Source organism: Scyliorhinus torazame, chromosome 4 (assembly GCF_047496885.1).
Source record: "Scyliorhinus torazame isolate Kashiwa2021f chromosome 4, sScyTor2.1, whole genome shotgun sequence".
NCBI classification, from domain to species: Eukaryota; Metazoa; Chordata; class Chondrichthyes; order Carcharhiniformes; family Scyliorhinidae; genus Scyliorhinus; species Scyliorhinus torazame.
Window position 1 is genome coordinate 100,152,129 of NC_092710.1, and position 16,532 is coordinate 100,168,660.

Sequence of the window (16,532 nt, forward strand, 5' to 3'; positions counted from 1 at the left end):
AATACATTGGAGTGGCCGTTTTGAAAACAAAATATCTTGCTACCAAAAGTTACTTAATATGGCGTACTAGATTAGTAGCACTAATTACTTTAATGGTGATAATGAAATATGTGACATAAGGAACAATATTGATAGGGAGAAACAAATGGATTCCGGGGAGCTCTGCATGACATTGTATAGAAGACCATGAGCAGCACGATAAATCTACAAAGTTATTCTCATGCACATGCATAAGTGTGGTTTTCCTTTGAACACACCAAGTGAAGCCTTTCTTTTAAAGATTGTGGAGTATGGTCAAGGAGGAAAATAAAAATTGATTTCAGAGATTTTTTTTTAGAAAAAAAACACATGGGGAGGGGGTTGGGAATATCAGGGTCTTGGAAAAGATGCAGAGGAAACTTATTGGAGGGACTTCTGTTGTATAGGTAGAGTGGGGGGGGGGGGGGGGGAGGTTAGGACAGTTCTCCTTGGAATGGAGGGGAACGAGAGGAAAATTGGAGCTGGTTCTTGAATCAGGGGAGAGTTTTGCTGGAGTGCAATGGGAAAGTATGCCTTCATCAGCAGGAGGATCAGTGCCTGGAGGAAACAGATTTGAGCTGGTTGGCAGAGGAGCCAGAGGAGAGATAACAAAAAGTTTTTTGCATAGCGAATTGTTAAGATCTGTAACATGTTGCCTTGGTTGATGATAAAAGCAGCTTCAGTGATAGCTTTCAAAAGAGAATTGAAAAAACTTGCAGGGCTAAAGAAGGAACTAACTGGATAGCTCTTTAAAAGTGTTGGCTTAGACACAATGGGCTGAATGGTCACTTTCTATCCTGATTGTTTGATTCTAAGTTTTTAAATCAGCAGACTGATATAGAAGCGGTAGCAAGAATTCAAGACTTAATACTGAAGAAGCGACTCATTATTTAGAGTTTCGTCCACTACTATTTATAAAGACATGTTAATATATTTTGACAGTCGCACAATTAAGCTGTCACGATGAGGGGATTTTAGTTTGGTTAAAAATACTGCAAGTAATTTAACAGGCATGCTTTATGCGATAGAAAGTGTTTGCTTACAGGCAGCCCAAGGTCTGGAAGGGTTCTGGCATTCATCACGCATTAAGCTACTGAATGCTGCATGATGTTTAGGCTGCTCAACCACAACTGAAGTCCTTTTATCTAATAATACCCTGAAGGAACTGATACACCATCTGCTACAACTGTAAACACAAAAAGAGGTCAGAATGTTTATTTGCCCCTTAGGTCCAGTTCTACAAGGCAAACATTAAGAGAACAGTAATATATTTTTCAGGAAATGCACAGAGGCCAACAAAATTTTTTTTTAAACCTTTAAAATGATTCTTAAAGTAAACACAAACAAAATCTCAAATGAGTCCAGATTAATATTTATTCTGACCAAAGTAAAATGTTTTAATGTATTCTTAATGAAATCCCAGTTGAAACATGAAGTACCTTGCATCTTGCATATGTTAAAGCAGATGGCAAAGTAACTACCTCGTGATTATAAATCTCTTTAGAACTTGCCTCATAGCAGAGCAGGTCTTTTTGTTTACAGGGTTATACAATGCATCATCCACTAATTTCTATTTACTGTAATGCTGACATTTTGCTCAAACTATTCCCAGAAGAGCAACTTCAGATAATCCACGGAACTTTACAGTCCAATTTTCTTGTTGCATTTCCAATGGGCTGTGCCTATAGATCTAATGGCAATCAGAATTTTAATCATCATTTACATAAAGAAAACAACTCTGGCCAATATTTTAACCCTGACGTTAGGGGAGAGAATTGGGTTTGGTTATGGAGAAACAGGATGAAATGAGACAAAAAGAAAATGATTAACAAGACTCCAAATCTGGCTTTCAAATACAGTAACCTTTTAAAAAAACTATTACACTTATAAATGCAACTTTTAGAAACTGTGACATGCAAAATTTATTACTCGCTATTCACATTGGCATTAATGTTACTGAAGGTTACTTTTCCGATTATGAAATTTCCATGTTAAATCTTTTCATTTAAGAGCCCAGATCCCAAAATCTAGATTTATGAATGGAAGTGACGGCTGCTGCAACTGTTGGGGGAAGAAGAAGCACAGAAAACCTGAGTGCTCGTTTATAGAGCATCTAAAGATGGATGAAAGTCTCCCACGACTATAATCATTCTCACACTCTGAAATACTAAACATATGCATGTTGATAGCTGACGCCAATGAGAAACTATCTTTTTCAGAACAGTTGGACTTAGGTTCACACCATCTATGGGGAAAAAAGCCAATACAATTATCCAGCAGTCAGTAAATAAGGTAATTCATGCTCTATTCACCTTAAAGATATATTTGACTGAAGACATCTCATACACATTTTTTAGAAAATACTTGCTTAAAGAGGAGATTCTTTGGTTTTGGCAGCAAAATGGTGCCTTGGCAAGTGATAACTCTGCAGCATACTAGCTTTTTGTGTTTGAATTGCAAGTAAAGAGTACAAGGCTTCCATATTTCTGAGCTCTCTGCACTCTTACTCTGGCCTCTTGTGCTTCCACTCATTATAGAGTTCCACCATTGTTGGGTCTTCAGCCGCCTAGGCCTAAATTCCGCAATTCCCTCCGAAACAAACATCCCCTCTGTCCTCCTTTAAATGCTACTTAAAACTTATCTTTTTAACCAAGCATCTGGTTACCTACCCTACTGTCTAAGTCTTTGGTTCAGTATCAATCACCATCTGTTCATACATCAATAAATGCACTGTGAAAATGCAAGTTGGTGTTGATATTCTAGGACAGTGTTTTTCAAACGTTTTTTCCCTGGACCCATTTTTACCTATCGGCCGACCTTTGCGGCCCACGCCGGCCGACTTTCGCGATCCATGCTGGCTGACCTTTGTGGCCCACACTGCCCGAACTAGGGACCCCCAATTTCTGCTTACATTTAATGCGACTGGTGAGCCTGCTTGCTTCTCATGATCTCACTTGCTTGGTCATTCAATGCTACATCTCCGTTGAGGACTTCAGCTGGTGATTTCAAGTTCTCGCGAGGTTAGTCTTCAAATGCCTTTGAAGTTTGAGGATTTAAAACTTTCATTTTGCCAGTGCTTCCCTTCATATAACACACATGGGCTTTACATCCTGATTTGCATTGGCACAACTAATAAAGATATACCTCAAGAAATCATCTTTTTATGGCTTTGTCCCCAATTTCAGCTTCTTCTTAATGGGTTGTTCATCAGAGGCCCAGGAGCTCACACCCAGCACTGCTTTGTCCTGCCGTGGACTCCCCTGAGAAACTTTCTCCAGCAGATTCAGTTGTGAGATCCTGGTCTGTTTGTGTCTCTGGCCCTTTCTTCCTTATTCCAAAACGACCCATCTTCAGCTCTTCACACAGTCCTGTTGCTCGTTTGCTGGCAGCTACCAAATGGAAGAATCTCTCCTCTATGAATTTGTGCCCAGAGCACATAGCACAGTGTGCTGGGTGCGTGACCTGCTCTCTGCCGCTGCTTCTGGCAGGAAGACTCTATCGATTGTTAAAGAAATTTCCTGTGGCAGCGCGCTGATATCAGGAGGAGATGGTGTGTCCCACTGGGCTCCGGGCCTTCGCACTGTTAGAGCCGACTGAGGGGGCACGCATGCGCGGGTTGGCCAATGTGAAAGCTGGTCATGGATGGCATTTTTTAAAAGCCTGTCGCAGCCGGTGGGCGCTCCTTCCAGTGATAGGGAATGCTGCGACTGATAGCTCCACGACCCTCCCAATAGCCGCCTGCTACCCATCCCTGGGTCACGACCCTGAGCTTGGAAATGACTGTCCCAGGACATGGACAGTTGCTGTGCCCTAGAGGTCAATGCAAACCAACTTTGCCACAAAGAACTAAGTCTTGTACATTTTTGTCCAAAAACAGTATGATAAGTCTTGATTACTGTCAAACAATCTGTCTGGAACTGAAAACTTTTAACATTTTAGATTGCCGTTTCCACCGTTTAGCATGCATGTATGCCTACGTTGTAATTTCACCAAATTGATACATCACTTTAAGGTCCACCTGCTATTTATAGAATTTACAGTGCAGAAGGAGACCATTCGGCCCATCGAGTCTGCACCGGCCCTTAAAAAGGGCACCCGACTCAAGCCCACGTATCTACCCTATCCCCGTAACCCCACCCAACCTTTTTGGACACTAAGGGCAATTTAGCATGGCCAATCCACCTAACCCGCACATCTTTGGATTGTGGGAGGAAACCGGAGCACCCAGAGGAAACCCACGCAGACACAGGGAGAACGTGCAGACTCCGCTCAGACAGTGAACCAGGCGGGAATCAAACCTGGGACCCTGGAGCTGTAAAGCAACTGTGCTAACCACTATGCTGCCCATACTCTTGACAGACTCTCCTGCACTCATTATTGAATCATGGTTGGTTCTCTGGCTTCTTAGTAATGATAAACTGAGAGATATGCCAAACCATGAAGTTACAAATTAAGGTTGAATATAATTCTGCTGTTTCTGATGGTTCATCATTTCTTGTGAATGTCCAGTTTTGAGCTGTGAATCTATCACATTTAGCGCAGTACTGGCACACACCATGTTGGCAGGTGTTCTACCATCCCAAAGGATGTGCACTGGTTATCTTAACCAGAACTGTCAATGACAAATGCATCTTCAACAGGGTAAATCAGTAAGAACCAGTTTACGTAATTCTTTTCCTCAATGGTTATCTCATCCCCTGCCCTACATCTCAGTCTATAGTGGTACTACCAAGCCACTCTTGGTGATGGACCCCAACCCAGAGTATATTCGGTTCTCTTGCTACCAGAGTGCTTCTTCCAAGTGGTATTCAAGATGGAACAGTACTGATCCATAGGTGGAAGAAGGGTGGTGGGCGGTAAGCAACAGGAAGTTTCCTTGTCCATGTTTGACCTGATGAAATGAGACCTTATGGTACCCAGAATCCACGTTCAGGATTCCCACAGCCACTCCCTGCATAATGTGCACCAATGAGCCATTGATAGCACAGAAGGATGCCATTTGGCCTATCGAGTCTATTCTGTCTCTGTAGAGCAAACCAACCAATCAGTCCAGATGGTGGGACAAGATATGTCAAAGGATGGTGATGGTGGAGTCTGACATTGGCTGTGAAAGGGTATAGTTTTTAACCCAATGTCAAAATCAGTTTTTAAAACTTTAGTTATCCTACAAATGCTGAAGGGGTTATAACTTTCCTGTATCAATCTGTATACACACACAAGCTGTTTAGCTGAAGTTGTTAGCTGCAGCAAGTCTGCCCAAGGACACATCTCGCTAATGATGGGGCCAAGGAAAGAGATAATGCTTGGTAAATGCTTATTTCTTGTAACTAAATCTGCAGTATATCTGTCGATACAATTACTGAATCACTGCTCTCTGGTGTTCCAACTTGGAATGCCATTAGCCCGTACTTTATAATAGAGGCCTCATTTGTGACTCCAAGAGTCTTTGTCTGGTTTCTCGTGAGTGGGAGAGTGAAGTACACTGAAGCCGAATAGCTGTACAATTCTCCACAACAGGCTGCAAGATATGATTCAGTAAATATTACTACGTCAAGTGTGTAGCTTGTTTGTTCTGTGGTCTGTGACCCAATTTTGGCAAAGTTGACTGGACCTAGTGTGCTTTTGACGTATCCAGTGTCTGGCTGGGTCATCCAGCTCTTCTTTGACTTTTCTGTAATAGTTTAATACAACTGAGTGGCTTTCTGGACCATGGCTGACCTTCCTGAGGGCAATTAGGAATCCATATTGCAGTGGTGTCACATATAGGCCAGGAATGATGAGAACAGAAGATTTCCCCCCTTGGAAGAATGTTGGTGAAGCAGATAATTACTGAGAATAGCTTTTTATTCCAGATTGATTGTATTTATATTCCCCTGTTGCCTTGCTGAGATTTGAACTCGTGTCTCCAGAGCATTAGACTAGGCATCTGGATTATTAGTCCAGTTACATAATCACTATGCCACCTTTCTCATTAATCATGATAAACTACTTGTTCTGTTGTTTTCCAGGGTTCCAGGTGCCTGTTGCTTTCTCTGTATGATCGGCTTTATACTTGCAGCCAATTACGGGGCTAGAAAATTATGAGCTGAAGTGTGCAAGGGATGCCATGCCCCAATACTGAAAACTCTGGATCAATATATAATGCTTAGCTGAGGTACTACAGTGCTGTAGTGGCAGTGAGGCGAGCTACTGTATTCTTTTTTTAATTCGCTCTTGGGATGTGGGTGCCGCTGGCTGGGCCAGCATTATTGCCCATCCCGAATTGCCTTTGAACGAAGTGGCTTGCTAGGCTATTTCATGGGGCAGTAAAGAATCAACCACATCACTGGAATCCCATTCCTTCCCTGAAGGGTTTTTAAGACAATCGGCAATGGTTTCATGGTAATCAGTATACTTTTAATTTCAGATTTTTATTGAATTCACATTTCACCATCTGCTGTGGTGGGATTTGAACCCAGGACACCAAAGCGTTACCCTGGGACTCTGGATTATTAGTCCAGTGACAATACCACTACGCCACTGCCCCCCCCCCTTAATTACTTTGCAATTACTTGATCTCAGCCAAGTTTGATAAGCTTTTCAACTATTGTAATTTACTCAAGCTGTAGCAAAATATTTTCTTTCAGTAGAATTGGTGTTAAAGTCAATGCAAGCTAATTACGGTATAGAATACCAAATTTGTGGCATAAAATGGTAGATTCAGAGAGAGTTATGTTTCTTTAAATTAACTATGGGCATCATAAATCAGGATTTTTCATCTAACCATCCTCGCTTATTGGATATTTCAGTTCACATTCAATTCAAGTCTTAATGGGACTCTGGAACAACTTCCATCAATCATTCCTACAACACTCATTTTGAGACTTTTGTTAATACATCTACAGATCTAAAAATCCAGACCATTTTGTTAATGCAAATCAACAACAAATATTTTAAAATTAGAAATGCTAGGTCAAGAGATGCCTAAAGTGAGAAACTAGATAAAGAAATTAAAGAGTTTGTATTTATTTAGTACCTTATTACATCATTAGGACATTCCACAATGCTTTACATCCAATGAATTACATTTGAAAACGTAGTTTAGTTGATATGCGTGATAAGCAAACACAGCAGTTAACTGCACACAGCAAATTCCTGCAAACAGAAAGGGGGATCACTGGCCAGTTAAATTATTTTTGTTGGCACCAGTGGAGGAAGAACAATGCCACGACACCAGGAGAGCTCTTCTGTAAATAGTGATGTTCACCTGAGCAGGAAAAAAGGGGGCCGGATTTTCAGTCTGAAGCGGGTCCAAATGGAGGCAGGAAAGATAAAATTATGACCGCCATTTTCATGAGGGTGGGGAGAAAGACGATCCTGGAACCCACCCACACCTATTAAGCAGGCAAGTGAAATGATATTATCTCCTTTAAAGTTCATCATGAAATGGAAGAGCTGTATTTGTGTTCAATAAGATGAGTCATGACAGCGTTGTGACTGTAAGATGGAATTTGAATTCATTAAAAATCTGGAATTAAAAGTCTAATGATGACATGAAACCTCAGCCATAATGGGCCTCACTCTGCATCACAAACCAGCTGTCTAGCCAACTAAGCTAAATACTGAGGTCTAATACTTTTTTAGGAAACCTCCTTCAGTGTAGGAGGGAAGGAAGCAAAAATAGATCTGGTCAACGTAAAAATGAGCTTGTAAAAATGAGAATCTAACGCGGAGTTCTTTATTTAAAAAAAAGAGCGATTATGACCTTCCATGAAAACGTTTTCTTCCCCAAGAAAATCTAGTCACTTGAAGAGACAATAACCCCAAGTATTTTTACTACAATATCGTGTTCCTTGTTTATGGATCCTGAATGAATAATGCGGAATTATATTTTAATGAACATTCAAGTAGTAAATCCAGAGGCAAGTACAGGACAGGAGTTTGAAACATTAGCCAAAATCACAAAAACTAAACCAACATTCCACATAATTTGGAATACACAGCGCATAGTTCCAACGTGAAAGTTCTGACTTTAGAAGTTATGTGCCAGGCTTCATAAGAATTGAAGACATTTGCAGACGATCTTTTAATTTTGAAAAAAAAATCAGGAATCACGTGCCTTAATTTTGGAACCCCAAAGTTAGGTATGGTTTAGGGCAAAATATCTGCAAATGTTGGTTATTCATTACTGCAGAAATAAAAATGTTTCAAATGGATAACATGATGTCTTTACTGTCTACATTAAGTATATTACAGTGGTCTGAAAGACAAATTGGGTTCACACACGTTTTATTTCTTTCTTAGAAATGTTTATTCTGATGTTCAACCCGTTCACCTATAAGGAAAGGGTCTTTATATAGATAGGAAAAGATTAACATTTAAGAGTGAGTGAACTGTGCGCCAGTGGGTGTAAAAAAAACTTTTAAAAAACAGACTCTGTAGGCGGCACGGTGGTGCAGTGCTTAGCACTGCTGACTCATGACGCCGAGCTCCCAGGTTCGATCCCGGCCCTGGGTCACTGTCTGTGTGGAGTTTGCACATTCTTCCCGCATCTGCATTAGTTTCACCCGCACAACCCAAAGATGTGCAAGATAGATGAATTGGCCATGCTAAATTGCCTCTCAATTGGAAAAAAAGAATGGGGTACTCTAAATTTATTTTTTAAAAACAGACTCTGGGAGTTTTCCTTGTTTACTGTAACGTTCTATGTGGTGAGCCCCTCACTTGGAAGAAGAAAATGCGCAAGGATATAAATTGTTCAAAAGCTATGTGCTGCACAACATTGTTCTTACTGGAATGTAACTCTAGGTTGGTTATATCAAATATAACTTCCTCCAGTTTTGAAAATCAAAATCATAAAATCTACGGCATGGAGACAAGCCCTTCGGCCCAAACTGGTCCATGCCAACCAAAAAGCCCATCTAAGCTAACCCCATTTGCCTGCATTTGGCCCATATCCCTCAAAACTTTTCCTATCCAAGTATCTGTCCAAATGACTTTCAAATGTTGTCAATGTCCCTGCCTCAACAACGCCCTCTGGCAACACATTCCACAAACGTGCCACCCTCTGTGTAAAAGATGCTCCTCGGGTTCCCATTAATTCTTTCCCTTCTTAACTTAAACCTATGCCCTCTAGTTCTCTATTCACCAACCCTGGGGAAAAGACTTCAGTTCATTCACCCTTTCCATGCCTCTCATGATCTTATACTCCTCTTATACATGAAGTTGTATGCTAGTTGAAATGAGATGCCCCATAGATGTGGACGGACAGCAGACAGTGACAAGCTGAGCATCTGGATGCAATGCGATTATATGAGATTGATTTGAGCAATAGGCTTGCTTCTATTTTTGGGGTCACTTGTAATGTGTAAATGTTGGCAGTGTAATTGTGAGCATCTTACTCCTGTTGACAGGACAGACCAGCTTACTTTTTATTGTTCAACAGATACTGCAACTGTGTATGGCATATTTAATAATCAGTGAGGTTTGCTTAAGTTTGGTTCAGCCTCAAGGACAGATATGCTATTTAATAATGTGTTAATTTACTATAAGTTCAAATCCATGTAGCTCTTTTACAGTACATTATGGTAGTCAACAGCTTCCAACTACATAGTATCCACTGAACAATAACAAATAATCAATTTTTTTTGTTGAATACAAGGGCTTGAGTAAGCTGCTCACAACTACATTACCAACATTTACACAAAATAAGCAACAGAAGCCAAAAATGGCAGTAAGATTTTTGCTCAAATCAATCTCATCTAATGCATGCACAAGTAGCCATTACTTTGCTGCTGCAAGTTAATTAATATTCCATCTTGGCTCCAGCAGCACATTTAGAGGAGGTGCACATTTGATCTCAAGTGATCCATTAATTCTTTAGGCACAGAAAACCTTCACGTGCTGGATTTTCAGAGGCAGAAGGACTCCAGAGATATTTTAAAATGGCAGGCAGTACTCAATTGAGATATTGACAGAAGAGATCACAGAACAATCACAGGGATGTCAATCAAGCAAACTCAACATTCTGCTCCATGTAGGTAAATAAATTCACTCATTCCTGTTGAGGATCTGAACCAAGCCAATTAGTTATTTTTTTCTTTTGTTAATGTCTCAATATTTATTTGCACAAGGTCAAGATGGGTCAGGTATTTAAAGCTTTGTTCCTGATACTTTTTTGATTGACATTTCTTTTGGATTGCAGATACAGTTTTTTTTCCAAAAAATTATGAATGAGTGTTCCCCCTAAGCAGGTTCACACGTAATTTTTACCAGTGGGGTAATTGGTTCTGTACATAGTGTAAACGTGGTGAATGAGTACGGAAACGGTCATGAGCGACATGACAGGTATGAGGGACCATGGGGCCATGGGTGGGAGCATGAGTTGGCGTGGGAGGAGAAGGCCTAAAATGTAACCAAGCAACTGACATAAATTGCCAGAGAACTGAGGTTGGCCTTTTAACTAACCTGCCTTGGTTATCCGTCACCACCTCTGATCTCCTTCCACAGGCAACAGAGCCGATTCTGTCCTGCACTCACCTCCCATAAACGCATAAAGGGTGTTTTTAATACCAAGGCAGGTAGCTGGAGTCAGAACATTTCCTGACTCGAGCTACACACCTCAGTGGTGAAGATCTGGCCCATGGTCCCCAATATTTTACCTGCACCACATAACTCAAGTTAACGTGGCAGCAAATAGTAGTCATTTGTACTTACTGTGTAGGTTATTACTGCTAGCATCCCGATCAAGGTTAAGGTGCTTATGGAAAAAGTCAAGGCAGCCAAGCCATCTGCAAATAAAACAAAATATTAGCTCGGAACAGCAGCCAATTTCTTTGGCATCCGCTGGACAATTTTAAATGGAAACTCCTTATAGGTAAAGAAAAAAGTACGCATGCAGCTGGTAAAATCAGAAAGTATGAGGTTCCAATACCTCAATTTTCATAGTCTAGAACATTTAACTAATTGAAGGAAAACGAAAGATAAAATAAGTAATAATAATCGCTTATTGTCACAAGTAGGCTTCAATGAAGTTACTGTGAAAAGCCCCGAGTAGCCACATTCCGGCGCCTGTTCAGGGAGGCCAGTACGGGAATTGAACCCACGCTGCTGGCATTGTTCTGCATTACAAGCCAGCTGTTTAGCTCACTGTGCTAAAGCAGCCCCAGTAAGTACCAGTAGTTTATAAAGATTGCATTCAATTTAATTGCTCACCAATTGGATTTGAACAACAATTCATTCAAGGATTCATCTTTATATCCAGTTCTTAACTGCTCTGGTTGCCTATCACCCATGTCCTCATGATCACTAATTAATGGCTTATCCCCACTGCATCAATTTCAAAGCCCTCAATTATTAGTTCTTAGTGCCTTCGCTCCATCTTACAGCTACCATCTTCCCAAGCCCTATATCCCAGCCTCTGCATTTTGTTCATAGAATCTGACCACCACCTCTTCTCCCCTGCCCAAGAATTGATAGGTGAGAGTTCAACCATCTTGACCACACCATAAGCCTGTACATCTCTGACCATTCTTTGTACATTTGCAATGGAATGCATTACATGAGCCAATGAAAAGAACTTAATTTACAAAATGCTTTTCATATAAGTACTTCATAGAAATTACAATGCAGAAGGAGGCCATTTGGCCCATCAAGTCTGCACCAGCCCTTGGAAAGGGCACCCCACTTAAGCCCTCCACCCTACCTCGTAACCCAGTAACCCCACGCAACGTCTTTGGACACTAAGGGCAATTTATCATGGCCAGTCCACCTCACCTGCACATCTTTGGACTTCATAACTTCTGAATGTTCCACTTGACTTTATAATCAATGAAGTACTTTTCAAGTGTAAGCATTATGATGATGGGGCAAATTACACAAGCAAATTTGCACAGCAAATTCCACAAACAGCAGCAAAATAAACAGCCAAATAAATTGGTTTGACAACGCTGGTTAAGAGATTGATGGCCAGGATACCAAGGGATGCACGGTGACACAGTGGTTAGCACTGCTGCCTCACACTGCCAGGGACCAGGGTTCAATTCTGGCCTTTGGTGACTGTCTGTGTGGAGTTTGCACGTTCTCCCCATGACTGCTTGAGTTTCCTCCGGGTGCTCTGTTTTCCTTCCACAGTGCAGAAATGTGCCATGCTAAATTGCCCCTTGGTATCCAAAGATGTACAGGTTAGGTGGGGTTACAGGGATAGAGTGGGAGAGTGGGCCTACGGAGGGTGGTCTTTCAAAGGGTTGATGCAGACTCAATGGGTCAAATTGCCTCCTTCTGCACTGTCGGGATTCTCTGGATTCTCTTTTGATAACCTTCCTTTTTGAATATTACTGTAGGGCTCAACTTAGATTTGATATCTGTGTAGAGAATGTATCAGTGATTTTGACATTGAGAACACCCCAGTACAATTGTTATTTGGGCTCATTTTTGCCACCTCCCCACCTTCAATGCAAGACAACTTTCTTTGGTGTAGGTGCGCCTCTAACACCCATTGATCTTTGTCATAGTTACATATGAACAGAAATAAAAGTTGTTGACAAAGCTGATATATGCTTCCAAGCAAACTATGTGCAAATATGTGTGAAATTAAGTGTTGCTAAAATGGTTGCCCGAAATGTGTTAATGAATGACTTGTACAACAGTTCTGAGATCAAAGTAGGTTTTCTTAAGAATTTGCGGTCTGTGTGTTTATCTGTTGTACAATGAGAAACGGTACTCAGCATTTTTATGCTGTAATTGAGGCACAGGGTAACTGCTCACTTTGTTCTGAAATTGATCACGGTAATTGTTGGCAAATTAAGAAATATTTCACTCTACCATCAATTTTAGAATCAGTTAAATATAGTCATGGGAAAGATACTTGCGCATCAATTTTGTGTTTACTGGCAAACTAAGAGGCAAAATTCCATGGAAGCTGGAAATTGTCAAAGATGATTGATTACTTCAAAAACGGTGGATATCTTTTACATGCCACTTTTCCCAGTTTTGACTTGAAATGTACAAAAAGGTATCTATATATATATATATATATATATATATATATATATTTGTAAATATATTCCACAGTCTTCAATTCTCCAATGAGAACAATGTGGCAGTATGCTGAATCTCAAAATCTTCTTATAAATAAATAATAAATAAATAAATCGGGGTCCAAATTAGGTATTTTTCAAGAGAATTAGTGGATGATGAAATGCTGTATCCTCTATTATTTACGCATCCAAAAAGAAGGTGGAAGTTAAAATGTTCCGTAATCAAGTGCAACCTGCTCTGTTGTTTTGCTATTACTGATTAATAAGACAATCTGGAGGCAGCTTGGGCTTGCTTAATGTTAGCAAAATCCTAACAATGTAATTCTGATAACCCCTTTCGATGTCTTCTGAAATATTTGCACTAATTCCATTTATTCAGCAAAACAAAATAATTTTCTACTTACGGCTGCTTCCTAATTCCTCAAATAAAAGCTTCACCTTTTCCCATTCTGTGGAGTTCTGGTTCGCTGGAATACTCAAAGGAACAAAAGCACTGCAATACAAAAAGGTTTTAAAAAAAGATACTACACGTATTTCAACATGGACTATTCTTAGCAGATACATTTTTTATTCATATTTCAACATGTAGTCATTACGCAGAATTTCTTGATAACTTTTATTCCTCAATGGGACATCGCAATTCGATAACAAATAAAAGTAACTCAGAATGGTATGCATTATGAAATTAAAATGTATTTCTGAGATCTTTTCAATTTCATAAATTCAATGACTTGCATCTTAATGGTCTTTTGTGAAAATGATAATTTATTGGCACAAAGAAATGAGAGGAACTAATTACACAGAAACAGTTCTTTGGCATTTAAATTTATATAGCTTTTTTTCAAATTTTATTTTTAGGAGATAAAAGGGTTTTTGACTTGGAAGAAATAATTATTTTTATCTAAACTAATAATCCCATTTTGCTTTATGGTTTTTTGCCCAAGTGTTATCCATTGAATTTTCTAAGCATTGACGACAAAGAGAAATTCATTCACTTGCTGTTCTACTATTTGTTTCTACTGAAATCTAATGCATTATGTTAATTTTCCACCAGCTGCAGATCTCATTACAGCCTTGATCCAAACATAGACACAAGAGCTGAATTCCAGAATCGACATTCAGGCACCATTTTATAGAGCATGGCATCAAGGAACACAGTATAATTTATGTCAAATTTAAGTCAATGGAAATCAGGGAGAAAACTCCCTGCTGACTGCAATCATAACACAAAGGAAGATGGTTATGGCTCTTGGAGGCCACTTATCTCATTCCCACGACATAACTTCAAGAATTCTATAAGGCAGTGTTTTCGGTCCAACCGTCTTCAGTTGCTCCAATGATCTTGAAAGCAAATAGCTCTTGTGTATCAGTCTTCACCGTATAGGCAGGATGTTTGGAAATCCACGAATTTCACTGTGAAGTGCTGAACATTATTATGGAGCAAACTGACTTGGGTAGATGCAGGCTTCTGCGATGCTGGGAACCCTGTGAGAAAGCGGAGTAGATTTGCACATGTGCACTTCTGGCTGAAGGTACTCGCAAACATTTCTCTAAATCTCTGCAATTGTGAGATTAACTTCACCATGGTTGAAGAAAAGGATAATAAGAAGTCTTACAACACCAGGTTAAAGTCCAACAGGTTTGTTTCGAATCACTAGCTTTCAGAGAACTGCTCCTTCCTCAGGTGAATGAAGAGGTGGGTTCCAGGAACATTTATATGGACAAAGTCAAAGATGCAATATGATACTTTGAATGAGAGTCTTTGCGGGGAATTAAGTCTACTGGTCCAGACGGAGCAACTGGAGAGAGGGATAATCACAGGGTAAAGAGGTATGAATTGTGTCAAGCCAGGACAGTTGGTAGGATTTTGCAAGCCCAGGCCAGATGGCGGGGTGAATGTAATGTGACATGAATCCAAGGTCCCGGTTGAGGCCGTGCTCATACGTGTGGAACTTGTCTATAAGTTTCTGCTCGGCGATTCTGCGTTGTCACGTATCCTGAAGGCCGTCTTGGAGAACGCTTACCTGAAAATCAGAGGCTGAATGCTCTGGAGTGTAGCCATCTGGGATGGCCACTTACAATAAGAAACATGGACGGTCGCAAAGCATAACGGGAAAAATGGCCAATGTAAGGTTCAGGCAGGCTCGGAGCCAGAATGTATATTTGTGAGCGAAGAATCCAGACGGTATCGAAACCACCAACCGATTAGCATTTTTATGGCCCATCTCAGTCAGACAAAGGACTGATACTTGAGCAACCGATACAATCCCAGATATTTCTTCGCCACTCCCTGTACTCGGGAAGCGTAAACAACAGGGTCAATGACCGCTTAGGACATGCCCAGCCATCAAGGCACCCGCCCCTTTATTGGTTCAAATTGAACACAGTGATTAGGAGTTACCCAATTAGTGGGGTCCAAACTGAAGGACCGCCCAAAAGAGCGCGAAAACCCCCAAAGATAAAGAGAGAGACCACCATGTGTTCGGCCTCTCTTGGACCTGGCGCTCCGGCAATGTCTACTTCCAATTGCAGCACCACCAGAAGCAAGTTCAAGTTCAACGCCCGCTACCAGACGGATGAGCCCAGCTGAGCAGCAGTTACTTCTACAGACCCAATAGACTCAGATTCGAACAACGGCCACTGTTCCTCTGACCTAAGCCGGGTGTTTGAAGTTAAGTACAGGTTGTCATAGTTGATAGGTGTGGTTTAACTAGTAGTGTCTATGTTGCATGATTAATTGTGTGTGTAAATAAAGTACCCTTGATCTTGAACAAACAAACTGGTATTTGGCTCTTTGATCCATATCCGGTTGAACCTTGTGGTGGTATCATTTGATACCTGGTGACTCAGAGCAATAGAATATTGATATCCAAAGGAAGAAGGGCAACCTCACTCACTGCCATATTTACAGTAGGTAAAAAAAGGCAACAACTGCTGGAGTGTTCCCCGATCCATTTTTTCTGAAAAAATAGACTCTGATCTTATTGTTTTGTGTACCCAGGCATAAAGGAAAGTGGGACTTTTTTGAACTGTTAATTGTATTATAATTACTGCCATTTTGTGTTTTCTAGCTAATAAATCATTTTTATTTTAGGAGCTATAGAACTGGAGCACGAGATAATTATCTATCATATTTTGTCATGCCATTTGTTATTTTTAAGGTAAAGAGATGTCACAGTCCAGTGCCACTTCACTCTATGTCCCTGGACAATTCATAGCAGGTGTGGACCATAAGGATAGTGGCTTCACTGTGCCAGTTCCTGCCCAGGATTGTGATTATAAAATAATTCATGCTGTGAATGCACAGATGTCCTTTTAAATAAAGATTCCATGTGTCCAGAACATTTTTCAAAATCTTATTTTTAAATCATGAGATATCAAACATCTTCAAGTCTGTAAAAAAGTGATTTAAAACTTCACTTTTATTTTCCTTTTGAAATAAAGGTCATGTTTTTTGCCAATTTTTTTTTCTCCTCAATATAGAACATAGAACATAGA

General features: G+C 40.4%; 1 protein-coding gene and 1 long non-coding RNA gene across 3 annotated transcripts in view; one reads left to right on the plus strand and one right to left on the minus strand.

The window, feature by feature from the left end:
* Positions 1-15,813, plus strand: part of LOC140410356 (uncharacterized) — a 112,839-nt gene extending 97,026 nt beyond the window's left edge. The window contains exon 3 of the long non-coding RNA XR_011940622.1: positions 14,089-15,813. This is a non-coding gene — a long non-coding RNA (uncharacterized lncRNA). The remainder of the gene's footprint in view (positions 1-14,088) is intronic.
* The window catches only part of LOC140410355 (lysosomal cobalamin transport escort protein LMBD1-like), a 250,632-nt gene that overhangs the window by 125,635 nt on the left and 108,465 nt on the right, over positions 1-16,532 (minus strand). For both annotated transcript variants that reach the window (XM_072498372.1, XM_072498373.1), the window contains 2 exons: positions 13,439-13,527; positions 10,714-10,787 (listed from right to left, as the gene is read on the minus strand). In XM_072498372.1, the coding sequence (XP_072354473.1) occupies positions 10,714-10,787; positions 13,439-13,527 (163 nt within the window). The remainder of the gene's footprint in view (positions 1-10,713; positions 10,788-13,438; positions 13,528-16,532) is intronic.